The following is a 17,915-nucleotide window of genomic DNA, read 5'->3' as shown; positions in this document are numbered from 1 at the left end:
ACTCAAGTGAAGTGTCAACCACCTTGCTGTCCATGCTGAGAGGTGATGCCAGAATTTCGTATTCTTGGCACACTCTTGACCCTGTGGATCCCAGAATACTGAATTCCCTAACAATTTCTGAAATGGAATGCCCTGTGCATCTAGCTCCATCTACTATTCCACATCCAAAGTCTTCATTCTCATCATGCAGTCATAATCACATTGGAAACCTTTTATCATGAATCACCTGAATATAAATGATAGCTCCACCAATGCATTGTCCTTTTATAACTAATGTACACGATACTACTGCCATCTGGATTTGTTCATATCACTATCCCGTGACAAATGTCAATTCAATGTATCCCCTACCAGACCTGATAACAACACCAAACGTAAACAAGACTAATGCACTCTGGTGTCCATTCTACCCATAACAGAGAGTTCCAACTCTAATCATTTACTTACCTGCTGACTGTGTGTGTGTGTGTGTGTGTGTGTGTGTGTGTGTGTGTGTGTGTGTGGAGGGGGGCAGTTTTATCAGTACTTCACTTGTTTGTCAGGCACTGTATTTCACTGATCATAAAGAGTCTGACACTGTAGTGAAACTTTTGGACAAACTGAAACTGTGTGCTGAGCTACAGTTCACATACAGACTCTTGTGTTTAACGAGCAATGTTTTTCCCAAAATAGAACACATTCTTGAAGTACTGAAGCTGTGAAGGCATACTGTGAATCAAGCAAGCACAGGTAGCTTAGTCAGAAAGAGCACTGCACACGAAAGGCAAGGTTCAGGATTGGAGCTCCAGTCTGACACGCAAGAAATGTTTAGCTGGTACCATCTACCAAATAAACAGGGATGGTACGCGACTACGTGACAAAGTAGAGAAAACATCATCTGAAGCTACAAGGTAATGACATTCCTTTGATTGACAGATTGTCAACTTTCATTTATTACAGTCCCAATCACACTCTATGACACAGTCATAACTAGTAGACACTTGCCTTCTGCCAATGTCTTAATAAGATTCCTCTAATTTTGTGCATTGATTTGTTACTGGAGGGGAGATGTCAATCTATTACTTCATGCCAGAAACAAAACAGTGATCAAACATTTACGTTAACTTAACGATGTCATAATACATCACAATAAATACCAAATACGAATAACATTGAACACTAATGTTTGGTATGTGGATAGGAGTGATGATAAAACAAATGCATGTATTAATCCAACTTTTACCAGATACCAAGACTACCATCTTTGCAAACATTAAAGCAATAAGTGCCATACTACACGATTAGTCTGGACCACACACACACACACACACACACACACACACACACAAATTACAAATTATTAACAATGGCATTAAATTACATGGAAACTAATGTTACCTATATATCTGAAATTACATTGGCAGACTCATGCACATAAATGAAAATGAATTACCTTTTCAGCATGTTGTTCCTGCACTACAAGTGCTGCCTTGCTTTTATAACCGTCTGCCGAAACAACTGCCTGCATTTTCTGTAATTCTGATGCAAGTTTCTTTTGCTTTTTGTTTATATGAAGCCACATTTTTTCAGTTATCTGGGTTTTCTGCAACAAAGTGGTTGAAGTCATAAACAAACGGAAAAAACATACACTTAGAAAAATATTGACTAGGATGGTTAATAACTTTAAGTACAGATGTTAAAAGATTTATAGATGTAGCCATCAAAATACTCCGATTGTCTGAGCTTTTCCACTGAAAATGTCACCACAGCCCTGAAGCAATCTCTTGTTTGATATATACTCCTCCGTGCAAGAACTCACTGTGTGTGTGGGGGCAGGGGGGGGGGGGGGGGGGGGGAGGGGGGGATTATACAGCATTAGCGATACACAGAAATGGGATTGCAAGTAAATATATCTGGGCAACATTACATGTGGCTGCGTGCCACAGACATTCCTCGTCACACAAGTGCAATGCATGTATCGGCAGGTTTGGTGTCTTGCCCAGGAGCACAGTGTCCTGTATATGGATGCGTACTAATTTAGAGTAGAGTGTGATTCTCACTGTACATTCATCTGGTGCACACCAAAGACAATATTGCAATTTAGTGGATGAACTGTGACGTTGTTGACAAGCTGCCTGGATGTTGCTAGTGTGAAAAAGAAGCAGTATGGCAATACCTGTGTTTTCATCTGAAGTGGAAGGCTAGGAGGAATTAAACCAATATTTCCTAAACATAGTGTGAAGAATATCACCCTTAGGATTACCATTCTGTAACAACACATGGGTATATGGTGTATACTGGATTCTTACGCACTGATGATATTAACAAATATACATTCTTTCATCCAGTCTACCTTGCATTGAAGATAATTTCACACAACTTATTTCTGTTAATTTTGGCCATAAATTAGTATATTATTATCACAACATAATTTGTACAAACCTAAGCAACAATTATGAAAAACGTATCCTAAAATAAAGAAGTACTACAGCAGAAAACACTGCAATATTACATTTATGCAGGTGATGCAAAGCAACTGCACGTCACACAACAAGCAGCTCGGTAGCTATGAAGTGGGGATCACAGGTAAGTCTGTGTACTGTATCATTACAGTGCACTTTGTTGTAAAAACATAGACATTAAGCACTTAGCAAATATTCAAGAAATAAATATTTGGTTTGTTATAAAAAAAAGTTAGATAAATGTTTATGTAATCAAACCACAAAACTTGAAATTTGTGACTCACTCAGCTGAGTTTCGTATGTGATGTGAGCACTTGCTGATGTGAGCACTCAGCTGATTTTATCAATAGACTGGGGGCTCTTCATCTTAGCAGTGTAGACCTTCTAGTAAGTTTTGATGAGGTCTCACTTATTACAAAAGTACTCTTGCAGATTCTTTGACACTGATTGATAACATGTTTCCTTTTGATATCACTGCTTTGTTTAGGCATGCTCTTTACTCAACTTATTTTATGTTTAATCAAGAATATTTTGAACAGACTGTCTCCCTTGGTTGTCAACCTTTTTATGGAGGATTTTGAGGAGAGAGCGCTTGAATCAGCTGCCCTGAAACCAACAGTTTTTTGGAGGTATGTGGATGATACCTTCATTGTGTGGCCACATAGAGAAGACAAATTAATGGAGTTTCTACATCCCCTCATCTCCATTCATAGTAACATCTGGTTCACCATGGAAATAGAGAAAGCTGGTTGTTTGCCTTTCTTTGATGTCCTGGTTCGAAGGAAAAATAATGGTTCCCTAGGGCATTCAGTCCACTCATACTGATTTGTACCTGCAAACATCGAGTTGCCATCACCCATCACAAACTATGAGTGTGCTTAAAACATTTGCTCATAGACCTCGTACTGTTTCAGATCTAGAAAGCTTACCTCAAGAACTCGCCCATCCAAAGACAGTATTCAACGAAAATAGGTATTCTATCTGGCAGATTAACAGGGCACTAACAGTTAAAACTAAGAAGCAGTAAGTGGATATAGAGGAGAACATGCCGGAACAATCTTTAGCTTTCCTTCCTTTCGTGGCAACACTTCATTTAAAACAGCAAGAATCCTCTGAAAATTTCAGGTAAAAGTGGTTTTTGACCCACCATCGAAGATTCCGGGCCTTGTGGGATCAGTAAAGGACAATCTGTTATTATGAAAGGCCAGAATTTACAAGATACCACGCCAATGTGGTATGGCTTATATACCGTGAAAGAACGCTGCACTGAACATCAATGTTACACCCGCCTTTTGCAGCCAAGCAAGTTCGCTATTGCTGAACATTGTATTTCCACTGGACATTCAATGGAATATGAGAAAACAATGATTTTGTCCACAGCAACATCTTTCTGGGATTCCATTATTAAAGAATCCGTAGAAATATGCCTGGCGGAAAATCTATTGAACCGTGACCAACTGGACAGTGCATGGAATCCCCTCATCTCCCCAATTTGTTCAAACTGAAGATGACAGAGTGTGCCAACGGCGGTGGCAAACAGCAATGCAGAGAGTTCTGCTATTCCATCTGGGATGGCGCTGCCGGCAGGCAGTGTTGTCCATCTATCAAGTTTTCGACACATGCGCAGAATAGTTACAGTGCACTATATATTGCGGGACGGAGGACATTTTTGCCAGTCTACGATCGCTCACCTGAAGATGACTGGCAGGTGCCCAGTTGAAATATCGTGCGAGGTATTGAACGACGACCGGCTGCAAGCCCAAAATTTGTTTGAACAGTCAATTCGCCGGGAAAATTTTAAAATTCACATCAATACTAGCCCCCCCCTCCATGAACCATGGACCTTGCCGTTGGTGGGGAGGCTTGCGTGCCTCAACGATACAGATAGCCGTACCGTAGGTGCAACCACAACGGAGGGGTATCTGTTGAGAGGCCAGACAAACATGTGGTTCCTGAAGAGGGGCAGTAGCCTTTTCAGTAGTTGCAGGGGCAACAGTCTGGATGATTGACTGATCTGGCCTTGTAACACTAACCAAAACGGCCTTGCTGTTGTGGTACTGTGAACGGCTGAAAGCAAGGGGAAACGACAGCCGTAATTTTTCCCGAGGGCATGCAGCTTTACTGTATGGTTAAATGATGATGGCGTCCTCTTGGGTAAAATATTCCGGAGGTAAAATAGTCCCCCATTCGGATCTCCTGGCAGGGACTACTCAGGAGGATGTCGTTATCAGGAGGAAGAAAACTGGCATTCTACGGATCGGAGCGTGGAATGTCAGATACCTTAATCGGGCAGGTAGGTTAGAAAATTTGAAAAGGGAAATGGATAGGTTAAAGTTAGATATAGTGGGAATTAGTGAAGTTCGGTGGCAGGAGGAACAAGACTTCTGGTCAGGTGAATACAGGGTTATAAATACAAAATCAAATAGGGGTAATGCAGGAGTAGGTTTAATAATGAATAAAAATATAGGAGTGCGGGTAAGCTACTACAAACAGCATAGTGAATGCATTATTGTGGCCAAGATAGACGCGAAGTCCACGCCTACTACAGTAGTACAAGTTTATATGCCAACTAGCTCTGCAGATGACAAAGAAATTGAAGAAATGTATGATGAGATAAAAGAAATTATTCAGGTAGTGAAGGGAGACAAAAATTTAATAGTCATGGGTGACTGGAATTCGTCAGTAGGAAAAGAGAGAGAAGGAAACATAGTGGGTGAATATGGACTGGGGCTAAGAAATGAAGGAGGGAGCCGTCTGGTAGAATTTTGCACAGAGCATAACTTAATCATAGCTACCACTTGGTTCAAGAATCATAAAAGAAGGTTGTACACATGGAAGAATCCTGGAGATACTAAAAGGTATCAGATAGATTATACACTCCTGGAAATGGAAAAAAGAACACATTGACACCGGTGTGTCAGACCCACCATACTTGCTCCGGACACTGCGAGAGGGCTGTACAAGCAATGATCACACGCACGGCACAGCGGACACACCAGGAACCGCGGTGTTGGCCGTCGAATGGCGCTAGCTGCACAGCATTTGTGCACCGCCGCCGTCAGTGTCAGCCAGTTTGCCATGGCATACGGAGGTCCATCGCAGTCTTTAACACTGGTAGCATGCCGCGACAGCGTGGACGTGAACCGTATGTGCAGTTGACGGACTTTGAGCGAGGGCGTATAGTGGGCATGCGGGAGGCCGGGTGGACGTACCGCCAAATTGCTCAACACGTGGGGCGTGAGGTCTCCACAGTACATCGATGTTGTAGCCAGTGGTCGGCGGTAGGTGCACGTGCCCGTCGACCTGGGACCGGACCGCAGCGACGCACGGATGCACGCCAAGACCGTAGGATCCTATGCAGTGCCGTAGGGGACCGCACCGCCACTTCCCAGCAAATTAGGGACACTGTTGCTCCTGGGGTATCGGCGAGGACCATTCGCAACCGTCTCCATGAAGCTGGGCTACGGTCCCGCACACCGTTAGGCCGTCTTCCGCTCACGCCCCAACATCGTGCAGCCCGCCTCCAGTGGTGTCGCGACAGGCGTGAATGGAGGGACGAATGGAGATGAGAGTCGCTTCTGCCTTGGTGCCAATGATGGTCGTATGCGTGTTTGGCGCCGTGCAGGTGAGCGCCACAATCAGGACTGCATACGACCGAGACACACACGGCCAACACCCGGCATCATGGTGTGGGGAGCAGATCTCCTACACTGGCCGTACACCACTGGTGATCGTCGAGGGGACACTGAATAGTGCACGGTACATCCAAACCGTCATCGAACCCATCGTTCTACCATTCCTAGACCGGCAAGGGAACTTGCTGTTCCAACAGGACAATGCACGTCCGCATGTATCCCGTGCCACCCAACGTGCTCTAGAAGGTGTAAGTCAACTACCCTGGCCAGCAAGATCTCCGGATCTGTCCCCCATTGAGCACGTTTGGGACTGGATGAAGCAGCGTCTCACGCGGTCTGCACGTCCAGCACGAACGCTGGTCCAACTGAGGCGCCAGGTGGAAATGGCATGGCAAGCCGTTCCACAGGACTACATCCAGCATCTCTACGATCGTCTCCATGGGAGAATAGCAGCCTGCATTGCTGCGAAAGGTGGATATACACTGCACTAGTGCCGACATTGTGCATGCTCTGTTGCCTGTGTCTATGTGCCTGTGGTTCTGTCAGTGTGATCATGTGATGTATCTGACCCCAGGAATGTGTCAATAAAGTTTCCCCTTCCTGGGACAATGAATTCACGGTGTTCTTATTTCAATTTCCAGGAGTGTATAATGGTAAGACAGAGATTTAGGAAGCAGGTTTTAAATTGTAAGACATTTCCAGGGCCAGATGTGCACTCTGACCACAATCTATTTGTTATGAACTGTAGATTAAAACTGAAGAAACCGCAAAAAGGTGGGAATTTAAGGAGATGGGACCTGGATAAACTAACTAAACCTGAGGTTGTACAGAGTTTCAGGGAGAGCATAAGGGAACAATTGACAGGAATGGGGGAAAGAAATACAGTAGAAGAAGAATGGGTAGCTCTGAGGGATGAAGTAGTGAAGGCAGCAGAGGATCAAGTAGGTAAAAAGACGAGGGCTAGCAGAAATCCTTGGGTAACAGAAGAAAAATTGAATTTAATTGATGAAAGGACAAAATATAAAAATGCAGTAAATGAAGCAGGCAAAAAGGAACACAAACGTCTCAAAAATGAGATTGACAGGAAGTGCAAAATGGCTAAGCAGGGATGGCTAGAGGACAAATGTAAGGATGTAGAGGCTTATCTCACTAGGGGTAAGATAGATCCAGCCTACAGGAAAATTAAAGAGACCTTTGAAGAAAAGAGAGCCACTTGTATGAATATCAAGAGCTCAGATGGAAACCCAGTTTTAAGCAACGAGGGGAAAGCAAAAAGGTGGAAGGAGTATACAGAGGGTCTATACAAGGGCGATGTACTTGAGGACAATATTATGGAAATGGAAGAGGATGTAGATGAAGATGAAATGGGAGATACGATACTGCGTGAAGAGTTTGACAGAGCACTGAAAGACCTGAGTCGAAACAAGGCCCCGAGAGTAGACAACATTCCATTAGAACTACTGACGGCCTTGGGAGAGCCAGTCCTGACAAAACTCTACCATCTGGTGAGGAAGATGTATGAGACAGGCGAAGTACCCTCTGACTTGAAGAAGAATATAATAATTCCAATCCCAAAGAAAGCAGGTGTTGACAGATGTGAAAATTACCGAACTATCAGTTTAATAAGTCACAGCTGCCAAATACTAATGCGAATTATTTACAGACGAATGGAAAAACTGGTAGAAGCCGACCTCGGGGAAGATCAGTTCGGATTCCGTAGAAATGTTGGAACACGTGAGGCAATAGTCACCTTACGACTTATCTTAGAAGGAAGATTAAGGAAAGGCAAACCTACGTTTCTAGCATTTGTAGACTTAGAGAAAGCTTTTGACAATGTTGACTGGAATACTCTCTTTCAAATTCTAAAGGTGGCAGGGGTAAAATACAGGGAGCGAAAGGCTATTTACAATTTGTACAGAAACCAGATGGCAGTTATAAGAGTCGAAGGGCATGAAATGGAAGCAGTGGTTGGGAAGGGAGTGAAACAGGGTTGTAGCCTCTCCCCGATGTTATTCAAAATGGCTCTGAGCACTATGGGACTTAACATCTATGGTCATCAGTCCCCTAGAACTTAGAACTACTTAAACCTAACTAACCTAAGGACATCACACAACACCCAGCCATCACGATGTTATTCAATCCATATATTGATCAAGCAGTAAGAGAAAAAAGAAAAATTTGGAGTAGGTATTAAAATCCAGGGAGAAGAAATAAAAACTTTGAGGTTCGCCGACGACATTGTAATTCTGTCAGAGACAGCAAAGGACTTGGAAGAGCAGTTGAACGGAATGGTCAGTGTCTTGAAAGGAGGATATAAGATGAACATCAACAAAAGCAAAATAAGGATAATGGAATGTAGTCGAATGAAGTCGGGTGATGCTGAGGGAATTAGATTAGGAAACGAGACACTTAAAGTAGTAAAGGAGTTTTGCTATTACGGGAGCAAAATAACTGATGATGGTCAAAGTAGAGAGCATATAAAATGTAGACTGGTAATGGCAAGGGAAGCGTTTCTGAAGAAGACAAATTTGTTAACATCAAGTATAGATTTAAGTGTCAGGAAGTCGTTTCTGAAAGTATTTGTATGGAGTGTAGCCATGTATGGAAGTGAAACATGGATGATAAATAGTTTGGACAAGAAGAGAATTGAAGCTTTTGAAATGTGGTGCTACAGAAGAATGTTGAAGATTAGATGGGTAGATCACGTAACTAATGAGGAGGTATTGAATAGGATTGGGGAGAAGAGAAGTTTGTGGCACAACTTGACTAGAAGAAGGGATTGGTTGGTAGGACATGTTCTGAGGCATCAAGAGATCACAAATTTAGCATTGGAGGGCAGTGTGGAGCGTAAAAATCGTAGAGGAAGACCAAGAGATGAATACACTAAGCAGATTCAGAAGGATGTAGGTTGCAGTAAATACTGGGAGATGAAGAAGCTTGCACAGGATAGATTAGCATGGTGAGCTGCATCAAACCAGTCTCGGGACCGAGGACCACAACAACAACAACAACAACAACAATACTAGAACCTTCTAGGAGTTGAACCCTATACATTTGGAACTGTAGTCTTTCTTTAACTCGTTTAACAGAGACATCTAATATATCAGTAACATCAAGAAATTTCAATTTCTGCATTTTGTAATTAAAATTTTGGTCTTACATTTACATAATAATGGCAAACACTAAATGTGTAATACAATGACTCATTGTTAAGTAAGTATAAAGTATACTCTTCTCAAGAAGACAAAACAAGTAATACTAATGTAATACACATTACACAAAAATAAGTTTTTTATTTAAATTTTATAGCATAGTTAAAGTTCTAAATTTTCACTTTAGTTGCACTGTTTCAGTAGAAGCAAAGAAATGATATTTCACTTATGTGAAATCTCATTTACCACATTTATATGTTACTGATGCCACAGAGCAAACTGAGCAGGAAACTTGAACTTCAACAAACACATGGTTACAGTAATTGAACTCTTGCAAAACTGTCATACATATAAGAAACAGGACTGACAAAGTACAAGATACAGATGTAACTGTCAGTGAAGTACCTCTAAAATTACAAAAATGGAGGACTCTGGACTCAGACTTTCCTTGAGATAGGTCTCATGAAGTTTTAATGGGACAGCAATCCCTACTGTGACACTTGCACAGTCTCCCAGTGTAGCCATAACATCCTTTAACTTTTCGTAAGTTACTTGCTCCTTATTGGACGACGTCTCAATGTATACTGAAAAAAAGGAAATCGTTACAATTAGCCACAAGTAACAGCCACTGAAAAAATACTGTGCCAAACGGAAAACAGAAACAAATACCATATTATTGGCAGAGGGATGGGTGGGTGTGTGAGCGCATATAAAAGCGTGTTGGGAGATACCCTCCTCTAGCATTACCTTTCCTCAACAGAAGTAATCGATACCAAAAATATTTTTCCGAATTTTGAATAGGTTAATATTATCTCAGCTGTTTTTCTAAAAGAACTTCATATGATTTTTTACATGATGTATTATAATTCAGGCTAAAATCCATACAAAGAAATTACTTTGTTTTCTTTGTCACATTCGATACCTACGAGCTCTGAATGTGCAGTTAAAATTACTTTTCTTTTAGAAACATTAGAAATTACAAAATATTTGTCACACTTAAAATTTCTATTATTAATTACACAACCTGACACTAATTATTATGTTTATTTCTGGATTTATTTATAAAATAATGATATAAATTGGTGGAAATTAATTTGTCAAGAGAATTTGTAAACCCTTTGGAATATTGTTGTTACCACAGAATGAAGTAGTAGTGGGTATGCCTCTGATGTGATTGGACATGTTTTTATTTTTTGGAAGGCCAATGTAATTTTCGGCTTTGTTGAGGTGGAAATTGTAAAGACAGTGAGACATAGAAAAATGTGAGAGAATAAAATTTTGAGTAAAAAATACAGTGCAGGATCACTTCAAAGTTATTACGTCAACTGGAACCACGAAAACCTATAATGTCAAAAATTTCAGCTTCAAGAATTAGCTCGTAGACGTGAAGAAATGGAGCCAACTACAAGATGAGTACAAAGTTTGTCGTAAATCTTACTCCTCTCAAAGTTTATTAAAAGAGTTAACCGTAAAGACAGTGATAATCAACAAATTATGTGGGAGAGGGGTAGATTACTGTGTGTAGGAAGGGAGGAATTTATCAGTGGCCAAATGTGGAGTATGTAGCTTCAATGATACAGACATTCAAGAAACTAAGAAATAAGCTTTGATTCATGGCATGAAAATACAGACAAGGAGCGATGGCATATGGCAAAATTTCTTTCAGGCAGCTTTTCAGCAAACTGGAAAACTCTGAATTGAGTTTAACACTCATGTGGGAGAACAGAAACCATAAACTCCCATCAGTAATGGCCCCCTTCCCCACCCTACCATCCCAGGCCCCTGGTGGTAGTGGTGGTGGTGGTGGTGGTAGTGCCAGCAGCGCGGGGGGAGTAGTTAGTAGACACAGGATTAATTTACAAGGAAACAGAATTTCACAAAAAGCTCATGTCTTCAAAACCAAAATAATAAAGAACACAGTTTCTTTGGAAGATGCAACATAAGGTGAACTAGTAGGTAATAAGACAGAAGCGCATAGTGAAAGTAAATCAGGAGGAATTAGAGAGTAAGAACTGAAGGATTACAAGGAAATGAACAAGTATGATAACTGAATGTGAATTAGATGTCTCAAAAATAACATCTCTCCAGAAACTACCACATCTTCACCTTATACAACAGACTACCTAATTTTCAATTTCGAGCAACTGATCTGACCTTAAAGCCCTAAATCCATACTGCTGAACATCATAAACAGATTGTGAGAAAATTCAAACAGTAATACCATAAATACCCTTTCATATTGACGAATAGTGATGAATATTTGTAATAGGGATACAGAAGAATGTAAACACATGCTAAGCTGTGTACCTCACATTACTCAGCACTATCCCAGTCTAGAATTCATTAACCTATTCCTTCCACAGGACTATGCTCTGAAATGAGATCCATCCTAACTAATATTCTCCCACACTACCTAGAAAAACTTTTTGTTGTCCTCACAATCTCTGCAATATCCTGTTGACATCCTACACTCCTTCTGAAACTATTTTCTTGCCTTTTTGTTTTTATTCCTTGCCCTTGTAACCATGCCCAATGTAAAATTTATGTTACGCATCTTCCTATCAGTTTCTACACCAGCCTAGTTATTGGCAAGATGTGTTCCAACAAAGAGAGAAACAAGTCATGTCATAGCACCAATTAATTTGTAAAAACTATCGAGCCTTGTACACTGGAAGTTTCCAATACACGTGGAGAGTACCGGGTGATCAAAAAGTCAGTATAAATTTGAAAACTGAATAAATCACGGAATAATGTAGGTAGAGAGGCACAAATTGACACACATGCTTGGAATGACATGGGGTTTTATTGGAACCAAAAATATACAAAGTTCAAAAAATGTCCGACAGATGGCACTTCATCTGATCAGAATAGCAATAATTAGCATAACAAAGTAAGACAAAGCAAAGATGATGTTCTTTACAGGAAATGCTCAATACGTCCACCATCATTCCTCAACAATAGCTGTAGTCGAGGAATAATGTTGTGAACAGCACTGTAAAGCATGTCCGGAGCTATGGTGAGGCATTGGTGCCTGATGTTGTCTTTCAGCATCCCTAAGAGATGTCGGTCAATCACGATACACTTGTGACTTCAGGTAACCCCAAAGCCAATAATCACATGGGCTGAGGTCTGGGGACCTGGGAGGCCAAGCATGATGAAAGTGGCAGCTGAGTACACGATCATCACCAAACGACGTGCGCAAGAGATCTTTCACACATCTAGCTATAAGGGGTGGAGCACCATCCTGCATAAACATTGTATGTTCCAGCAGGTGTTTATCAGCCAGGCTGGGGACATATCGGCATACCTCTCACCCATCACGGTAGCAGTTACAAAACCAGAATCATGCATTTCCTCGAAGAAGAAAGGCCCGATAATGGTAGATACGGTAAATCCAACCCATACCGTGTCTTTCTCGTTGTGCAATGGAGTTTCCACAACAGTTCTAGGATTTTCGGTAGCCCAAATTCTGCAGTTGTGGGCACTGACAGACCCTCGGAGCGTGAAATGAGCTTCATCAGTCCACAACACGTTACTCAACCAATCATCATCTTCCGCCATCTTTTGAAATGCCCACACCGCAAATGCCCTCCGCTTCACTAAATCGCCAGGTAACAGTTCATGATGCCAATGGATTTTGTACGGATAGCATCATAGGGTACGCCTAAGTGCCAACCAAACAGTAGTGTATGGAATGTCGGTGCAGTGTGCGACTGCACGAGTGCTGACTTCCCCGTGCATAGACGAACCAGCTAAAATCTCCATTTCTTCCTGAACTGTCTCAGCAGCATTACGCCTTGTGCTCGGTCGGCCACTATGGGGTCTATCGTCTAAACAACCTGTGTCTTCAAACTTAGAAATCATTCTCGCCACAGCTGCATTTGTCAATGGACCTTTACCCGTTCAAATCCCCTTCCTATGGCGATAGGATCGTAACACTGAACTAGCACATTCCCCATTCTGATAACACAGTTTCACTAAAAGCGCCTTTTCAGGTAACGTCAACATGCTGTGACTTCTGGCGCATCTGATTCTCTCTCTGATTACAGCTCGTTTTATACACAATTGTCATGCGCAGTCACTGACGTTTTGCTGTCCAGCGCCATGTCTGACTTTTCTTTTTGTTCTAATAAAACCTCATGTCTTTCCAAGCATGTGTGCCAATTTTTATCTCTCTATCTACATTATTCCGTGGCTTATTAAGTTTTCACATTTATACCGACTTTTTGATCACCCGCTATATTCTGGTAACACACACTGCCCATTTACAGAGCATGATCTGCAGCATGACAGTTGTGAGCTTGCCTCTGTTCTACCGTATGTGCCATTTGAATTCTCCTTGTCAGTACTAGTTTTTCCCTGCACTCTGTTTCCTCCCCTTTTTGGCTTGTTTATTATATTCTTCCACTCAGCTCTGATTTGCCAATTACTCTCTCAGCCACTTCTATGTTCTCAGGTTTTCATGTATTATCTGTTACTGATTATTCATTCTCTCTTGTGTCCTGTCTAGTAGCTTTTCACTTAACTGCAATCCTGGCTGACCTTTCCTGAACAATTAAACTACTTTTCTTACCATCCTTTACTTTGCTGCTAGAAAAAGGAGCACCGGGTTCCAGGCACTAGTAATTTTATGCTTGTTTAAATGTTTACATCAATTGGTGCTTGGTGGATAGTTTTTTCTCAACTCATAAGTACTTTAATCACATACAGATTAAAAAACGAGTGGGTCCTTATCAATTTCTGAAAGAAAAAAAGAAAAAAGAAGCAGGGCAACAGACAGAAAAGGTGGAGGGGTGGAGTAAAATACTTAACTTTTTAAGCATCTTATTCATCCCAAAAAGACTATAAAAGCCAGGTGAAAGTTTTCTATTCAGATATAATGTGACCTTCCAATCACTGTTCATATAATTAAGGGTTTACAAACAAAACTGAGTTTTTAAACAATGTTTTTTTGACTTTTAAATGATTTTAGTTTCAAAATTCTAAGCTCACATAAAGGAACAAATGTTCTATGCTGCACAACTACTCAGTGACTGAAAAACTTAAGATCCAAGATGCAAGAATCTTACTCAAAAACTTAAATTCTCTAACGAAACTACAATAAATTATAATTAATAACTTGCACAGTATTATTCAAGAAAATGATGTATAACAATTTTGTTATACTGTCTGCATCTTACCTCACAATTAAAGTAAGTTGAACAATCAAAGAATTATTTGATTTGTTTGTGGTGTAAACTATCTATACTGCTCTAAAGTTGAAGTACTTTAGAGCATAACAATTCAAGGATGTATCTAAAGTAGGTGTTGTCCAGATACAGAGAGACACATTGCCTGAATATTCTATACGAGGAGATAAACACTGTAACCAGAAACCATTAAAAACTGCAGAGAACAGATAAAATGTGTAAAAAAAATGGGTAACATATTAGGAACATCTTGACCCTGATAAATCTTGGCTTTTATGCAGTAGATTATACATTTATTTAATTGTATTACATTGTAATAACACAAGCTGGGCAAAATAAAACTACCTGACAAAAATAGTGAAGCACCCAGGAGGGGAGGAGGCAGCGAAATGAATCGTCATAGGATTAGATTAAATGTGACTTTATTTCAGCGATTACACAATCAAATCAAATTGACAAAGAATTTCGCATGTGAGCTCACTTAGCAATATTATGTTGCACTCCTTCCGGCCCAGATACATGTACCGATTCAGTCAGGAAGGGTAAAAGCTGTTGTATTCACTTCTGTGGCAATCTGGCCCACAACTGTTTTAAATGGTCCACGATACAGTGGTCGATACAGTGGTTACTGGCAATGGGACAGAACTGACATCTGAGTTGGTCTCAAACATGTTCTATAGAAGACAGAACTGGAGATATTTTTGGCCATGGGAGTATCTCAACATCATGCAGGAATTTCACAGAATATGTGTGACGTGTGGGTGAACACTGTCCTGTTGAAAAATGGCACCATGGTACTGTCACACAAGAGAACACATGACAACAGAGGATGTCCATGATGTACTGTTGTGCTTTCAGTTCCCTCAATCACAACTAGCTGTGACCTCGTCATATGCGATGGCTCTCCAAACCAAGATACCTGGAGCAATACTGCTGTGCCTCAACATAGTTTATAGCACAGAAGTTCAATGACATCCTCAACAAACATCTATGACACTAACTACTACTACTACCTTTTGCAAAATATTAAACCATCTTGATCAGGTTTGATCTCCCTACTGAAAATTGAGCAAAGACTCATTGTTATTGGCTGAGAAGTGAACTTTTTTTCAGAATATCATTGGTCAGTAATAACTAACATATTTTGTTTATTAATACATGCGATGGAGTCCAGACCATTCTGCTTATTTCCTAGGCTTCTAAAGTTTTGGTGGATAATTTTAAACTGTGTCGTGATTGCTGGATCATATCTGTAGATCAACTGATCAGATTGTCTAGCAGACTCTACAAGTTTTCCTACTCCACACTGTTATGTTCACTGTAGATGAAGCTTGTTGTTGGAGCACAGTCTCAGAGAGATGTTCTTCTGATGTTGCTCAGATCAAATCCTTGACACACGATCCACTCCCTACAAAACTTGCTCTCTTTTACAACTGTGATGTTCTTGAAATTTGAGCACAAATTGTGCAATCATTTGTTTATCTTCATTACTTTTGGATCTACACACAACCAACTGGAATGCTATAAGCAATTTCACTGGGTATGTGCTTATTAAACCATGTTTTATGTCCCGACTGTTGTTCTCATGATTTTCATTTGTTCCTCCAATTATAGTGGCAACATCAGAATCAGATACTGTATAAGACAGCTCTCCTGTTTCAGATGGAACCTTGGCAACTAAATGAGCAATATGATGCACATTATCTTAATTAACAATTCTAATGTTTCTTACTTACAATTTTAATTTTCTTTGGGATTCTCCTAAGGCCACCTGAGTACCACTTATCTGAATGAACTATTCTTACAGCCTATTTCAGCATTTTCTACTTGAAGACTAAATATGCACACCATTTTACATACGCTTCTCAGTATATAGTCTCAAAGCTGTTAGTTAAGAATACAGTCTTGGTTCAACAGACAATTTCCACAGATTATAAAATTAAGAGATTTTATTTCATAATATTAAAGTGCAAATTATTATTTTGTCATTCTTTCCACTATTTTACAGCTGAAAAACAAAGCACTCAATTACAGTGACTACATGAATTCTGCAAACAGGGCACACAAAATCCAAAAACTTTACTGCCAAATTAATATTTTTAATTTCTTGCTAAATACTGATGTAGAAGTTAAATAGTGCGACAAAAGTTAGTACCAAAAACTATATCTAATCTAAAATTCCATTTTAAAAATCAGATAAAATGTTAGCAGTGTTTGTGGGTCACTTCATTTATTTTTAATTAGTTATGATTTTACATTGTATTATAATGAACTTACATTTTGGTCTTTGACCTCTGATATCACAAAGCGACACTATTCGACGAACAGCAGAAACACAAGAAATGGCCTTGTTGAATTCTTTTTCTATATTCTCATTGTACCACTGCATCCACTGAAAATAAAAATAACATTTTTGAAAAACAAGTTTTTTCCCTTGTAGTACATTTGTCAAATTTAATAAAAAGGGGAAAAGATGATGAGCACATGCTAAGGACTTGTACACTTTTCTCTTTCTATTTTACTTTCACCAGATATGTTTATATCTTGCATTCAGTTGATTCACTGGACTGCACCTCTGCTGCTCTACAGGCAACCCTTTTACTCTCCCTGTCAAAGCTGTCATTACATATGTATTTCCCCTTGTCTGTTGCTATCTTTCTACATCTCACTTCACCTTACTCCTCACATTTTCCACTTTCATTCAACCCATCCCATGTGATACCACTACTTCTCTCACTTGTGGTAAAATACTGGAAGTGCATGCTATGAAAGAGAAAGCACTTTCAAAAGCTAAGCCACAGCCTCCAATAAGATGGTTAGTTTATATGAAATACTACACCACTCTAATCAAAGTGTGATATCTTCCTTCGCACCTCTGAAGATGTTACTCCCAGCACTTTTCAGCATCATAAAAACAATGTATAACAACCATTTGTATTGTTCCCCCACCACCAAGAGTGTTCTTGTAGTAACTGTACATGTTTTTGGCTCAATTTTGTCATGATTATTCTTACTTCTTGTCACTTTGTCCTAATTTTCTTTGTGTACTGATTAATTCCACAATTGATTAATTCCACATTCCTTAACACATGATTAATTTTGTTAATGTCTTCGAAATGTATTTTTAATTTCTGTGAATAGGCCATACGCCATACTGTAGATTGCAGATTACCTGTGTAGATATGACTAAGTTTTCACAACTTAGCCTTTCACCAGCGACATGAATCATCCCACGTTCCTGTAATACATTTATATCCTAATCACTCTTCTGTTATTTCAGTGCAATTTGTAACACCACTAGCTTTTAGTAGCAGTTATTAGGCAGCCAAGAACAGAAACAGATGTGAACTTAAATGACAAAGTTTTACTGTTTTCAGCATAGCTTTTCAATGTACTGTCATAGTCATTTTGATACAACAAAGATGCACATTTGACACTATATAACAAGTCAGAGAAAGGCAATGGCAAACCGCCTCCACTTGGACCTCGCCTAGAACA

The 17,915-nt window shown here is 40.0% G+C and overlaps 1 protein-coding gene across 1 annotated transcript in view; it reads right to left on the bottom strand.

Annotated features, from left to right (window-relative positions):
• LOC124612268 (valine--tRNA ligase-like) overlaps nt 1-17,915 on the bottom strand; it is a 130,017-nt gene that overhangs the window by 2,537 nt on the left and 109,565 nt on the right. The window contains exons 15-17 of the mRNA XM_047140367.1: nt 16,695-16,809; nt 9,634-9,812; nt 1,433-1,582 (exon numbers count right to left, since the gene is read on the bottom strand). Of these exons, the coding sequence (XP_046996323.1) occupies nt 1,433-1,582; nt 9,634-9,812; nt 16,695-16,809 (444 nt within the window). The remainder of the gene's footprint in view (nt 1-1,432; nt 1,583-9,633; nt 9,813-16,694; nt 16,810-17,915) is intronic.

Source organism: Schistocerca americana, chromosome 1, assembly GCF_021461395.2.
Source record: "Schistocerca americana isolate TAMUIC-IGC-003095 chromosome 1, iqSchAmer2.1, whole genome shotgun sequence".
Taxonomy (NCBI): domain Eukaryota; kingdom Metazoa; phylum Arthropoda; class Insecta; order Orthoptera; family Acrididae; genus Schistocerca; species Schistocerca americana.
The sequence above is the reverse complement of the archived record's forward strand: the minus strand, read 5'-3'. Positions and strand labels throughout refer to the sequence as shown.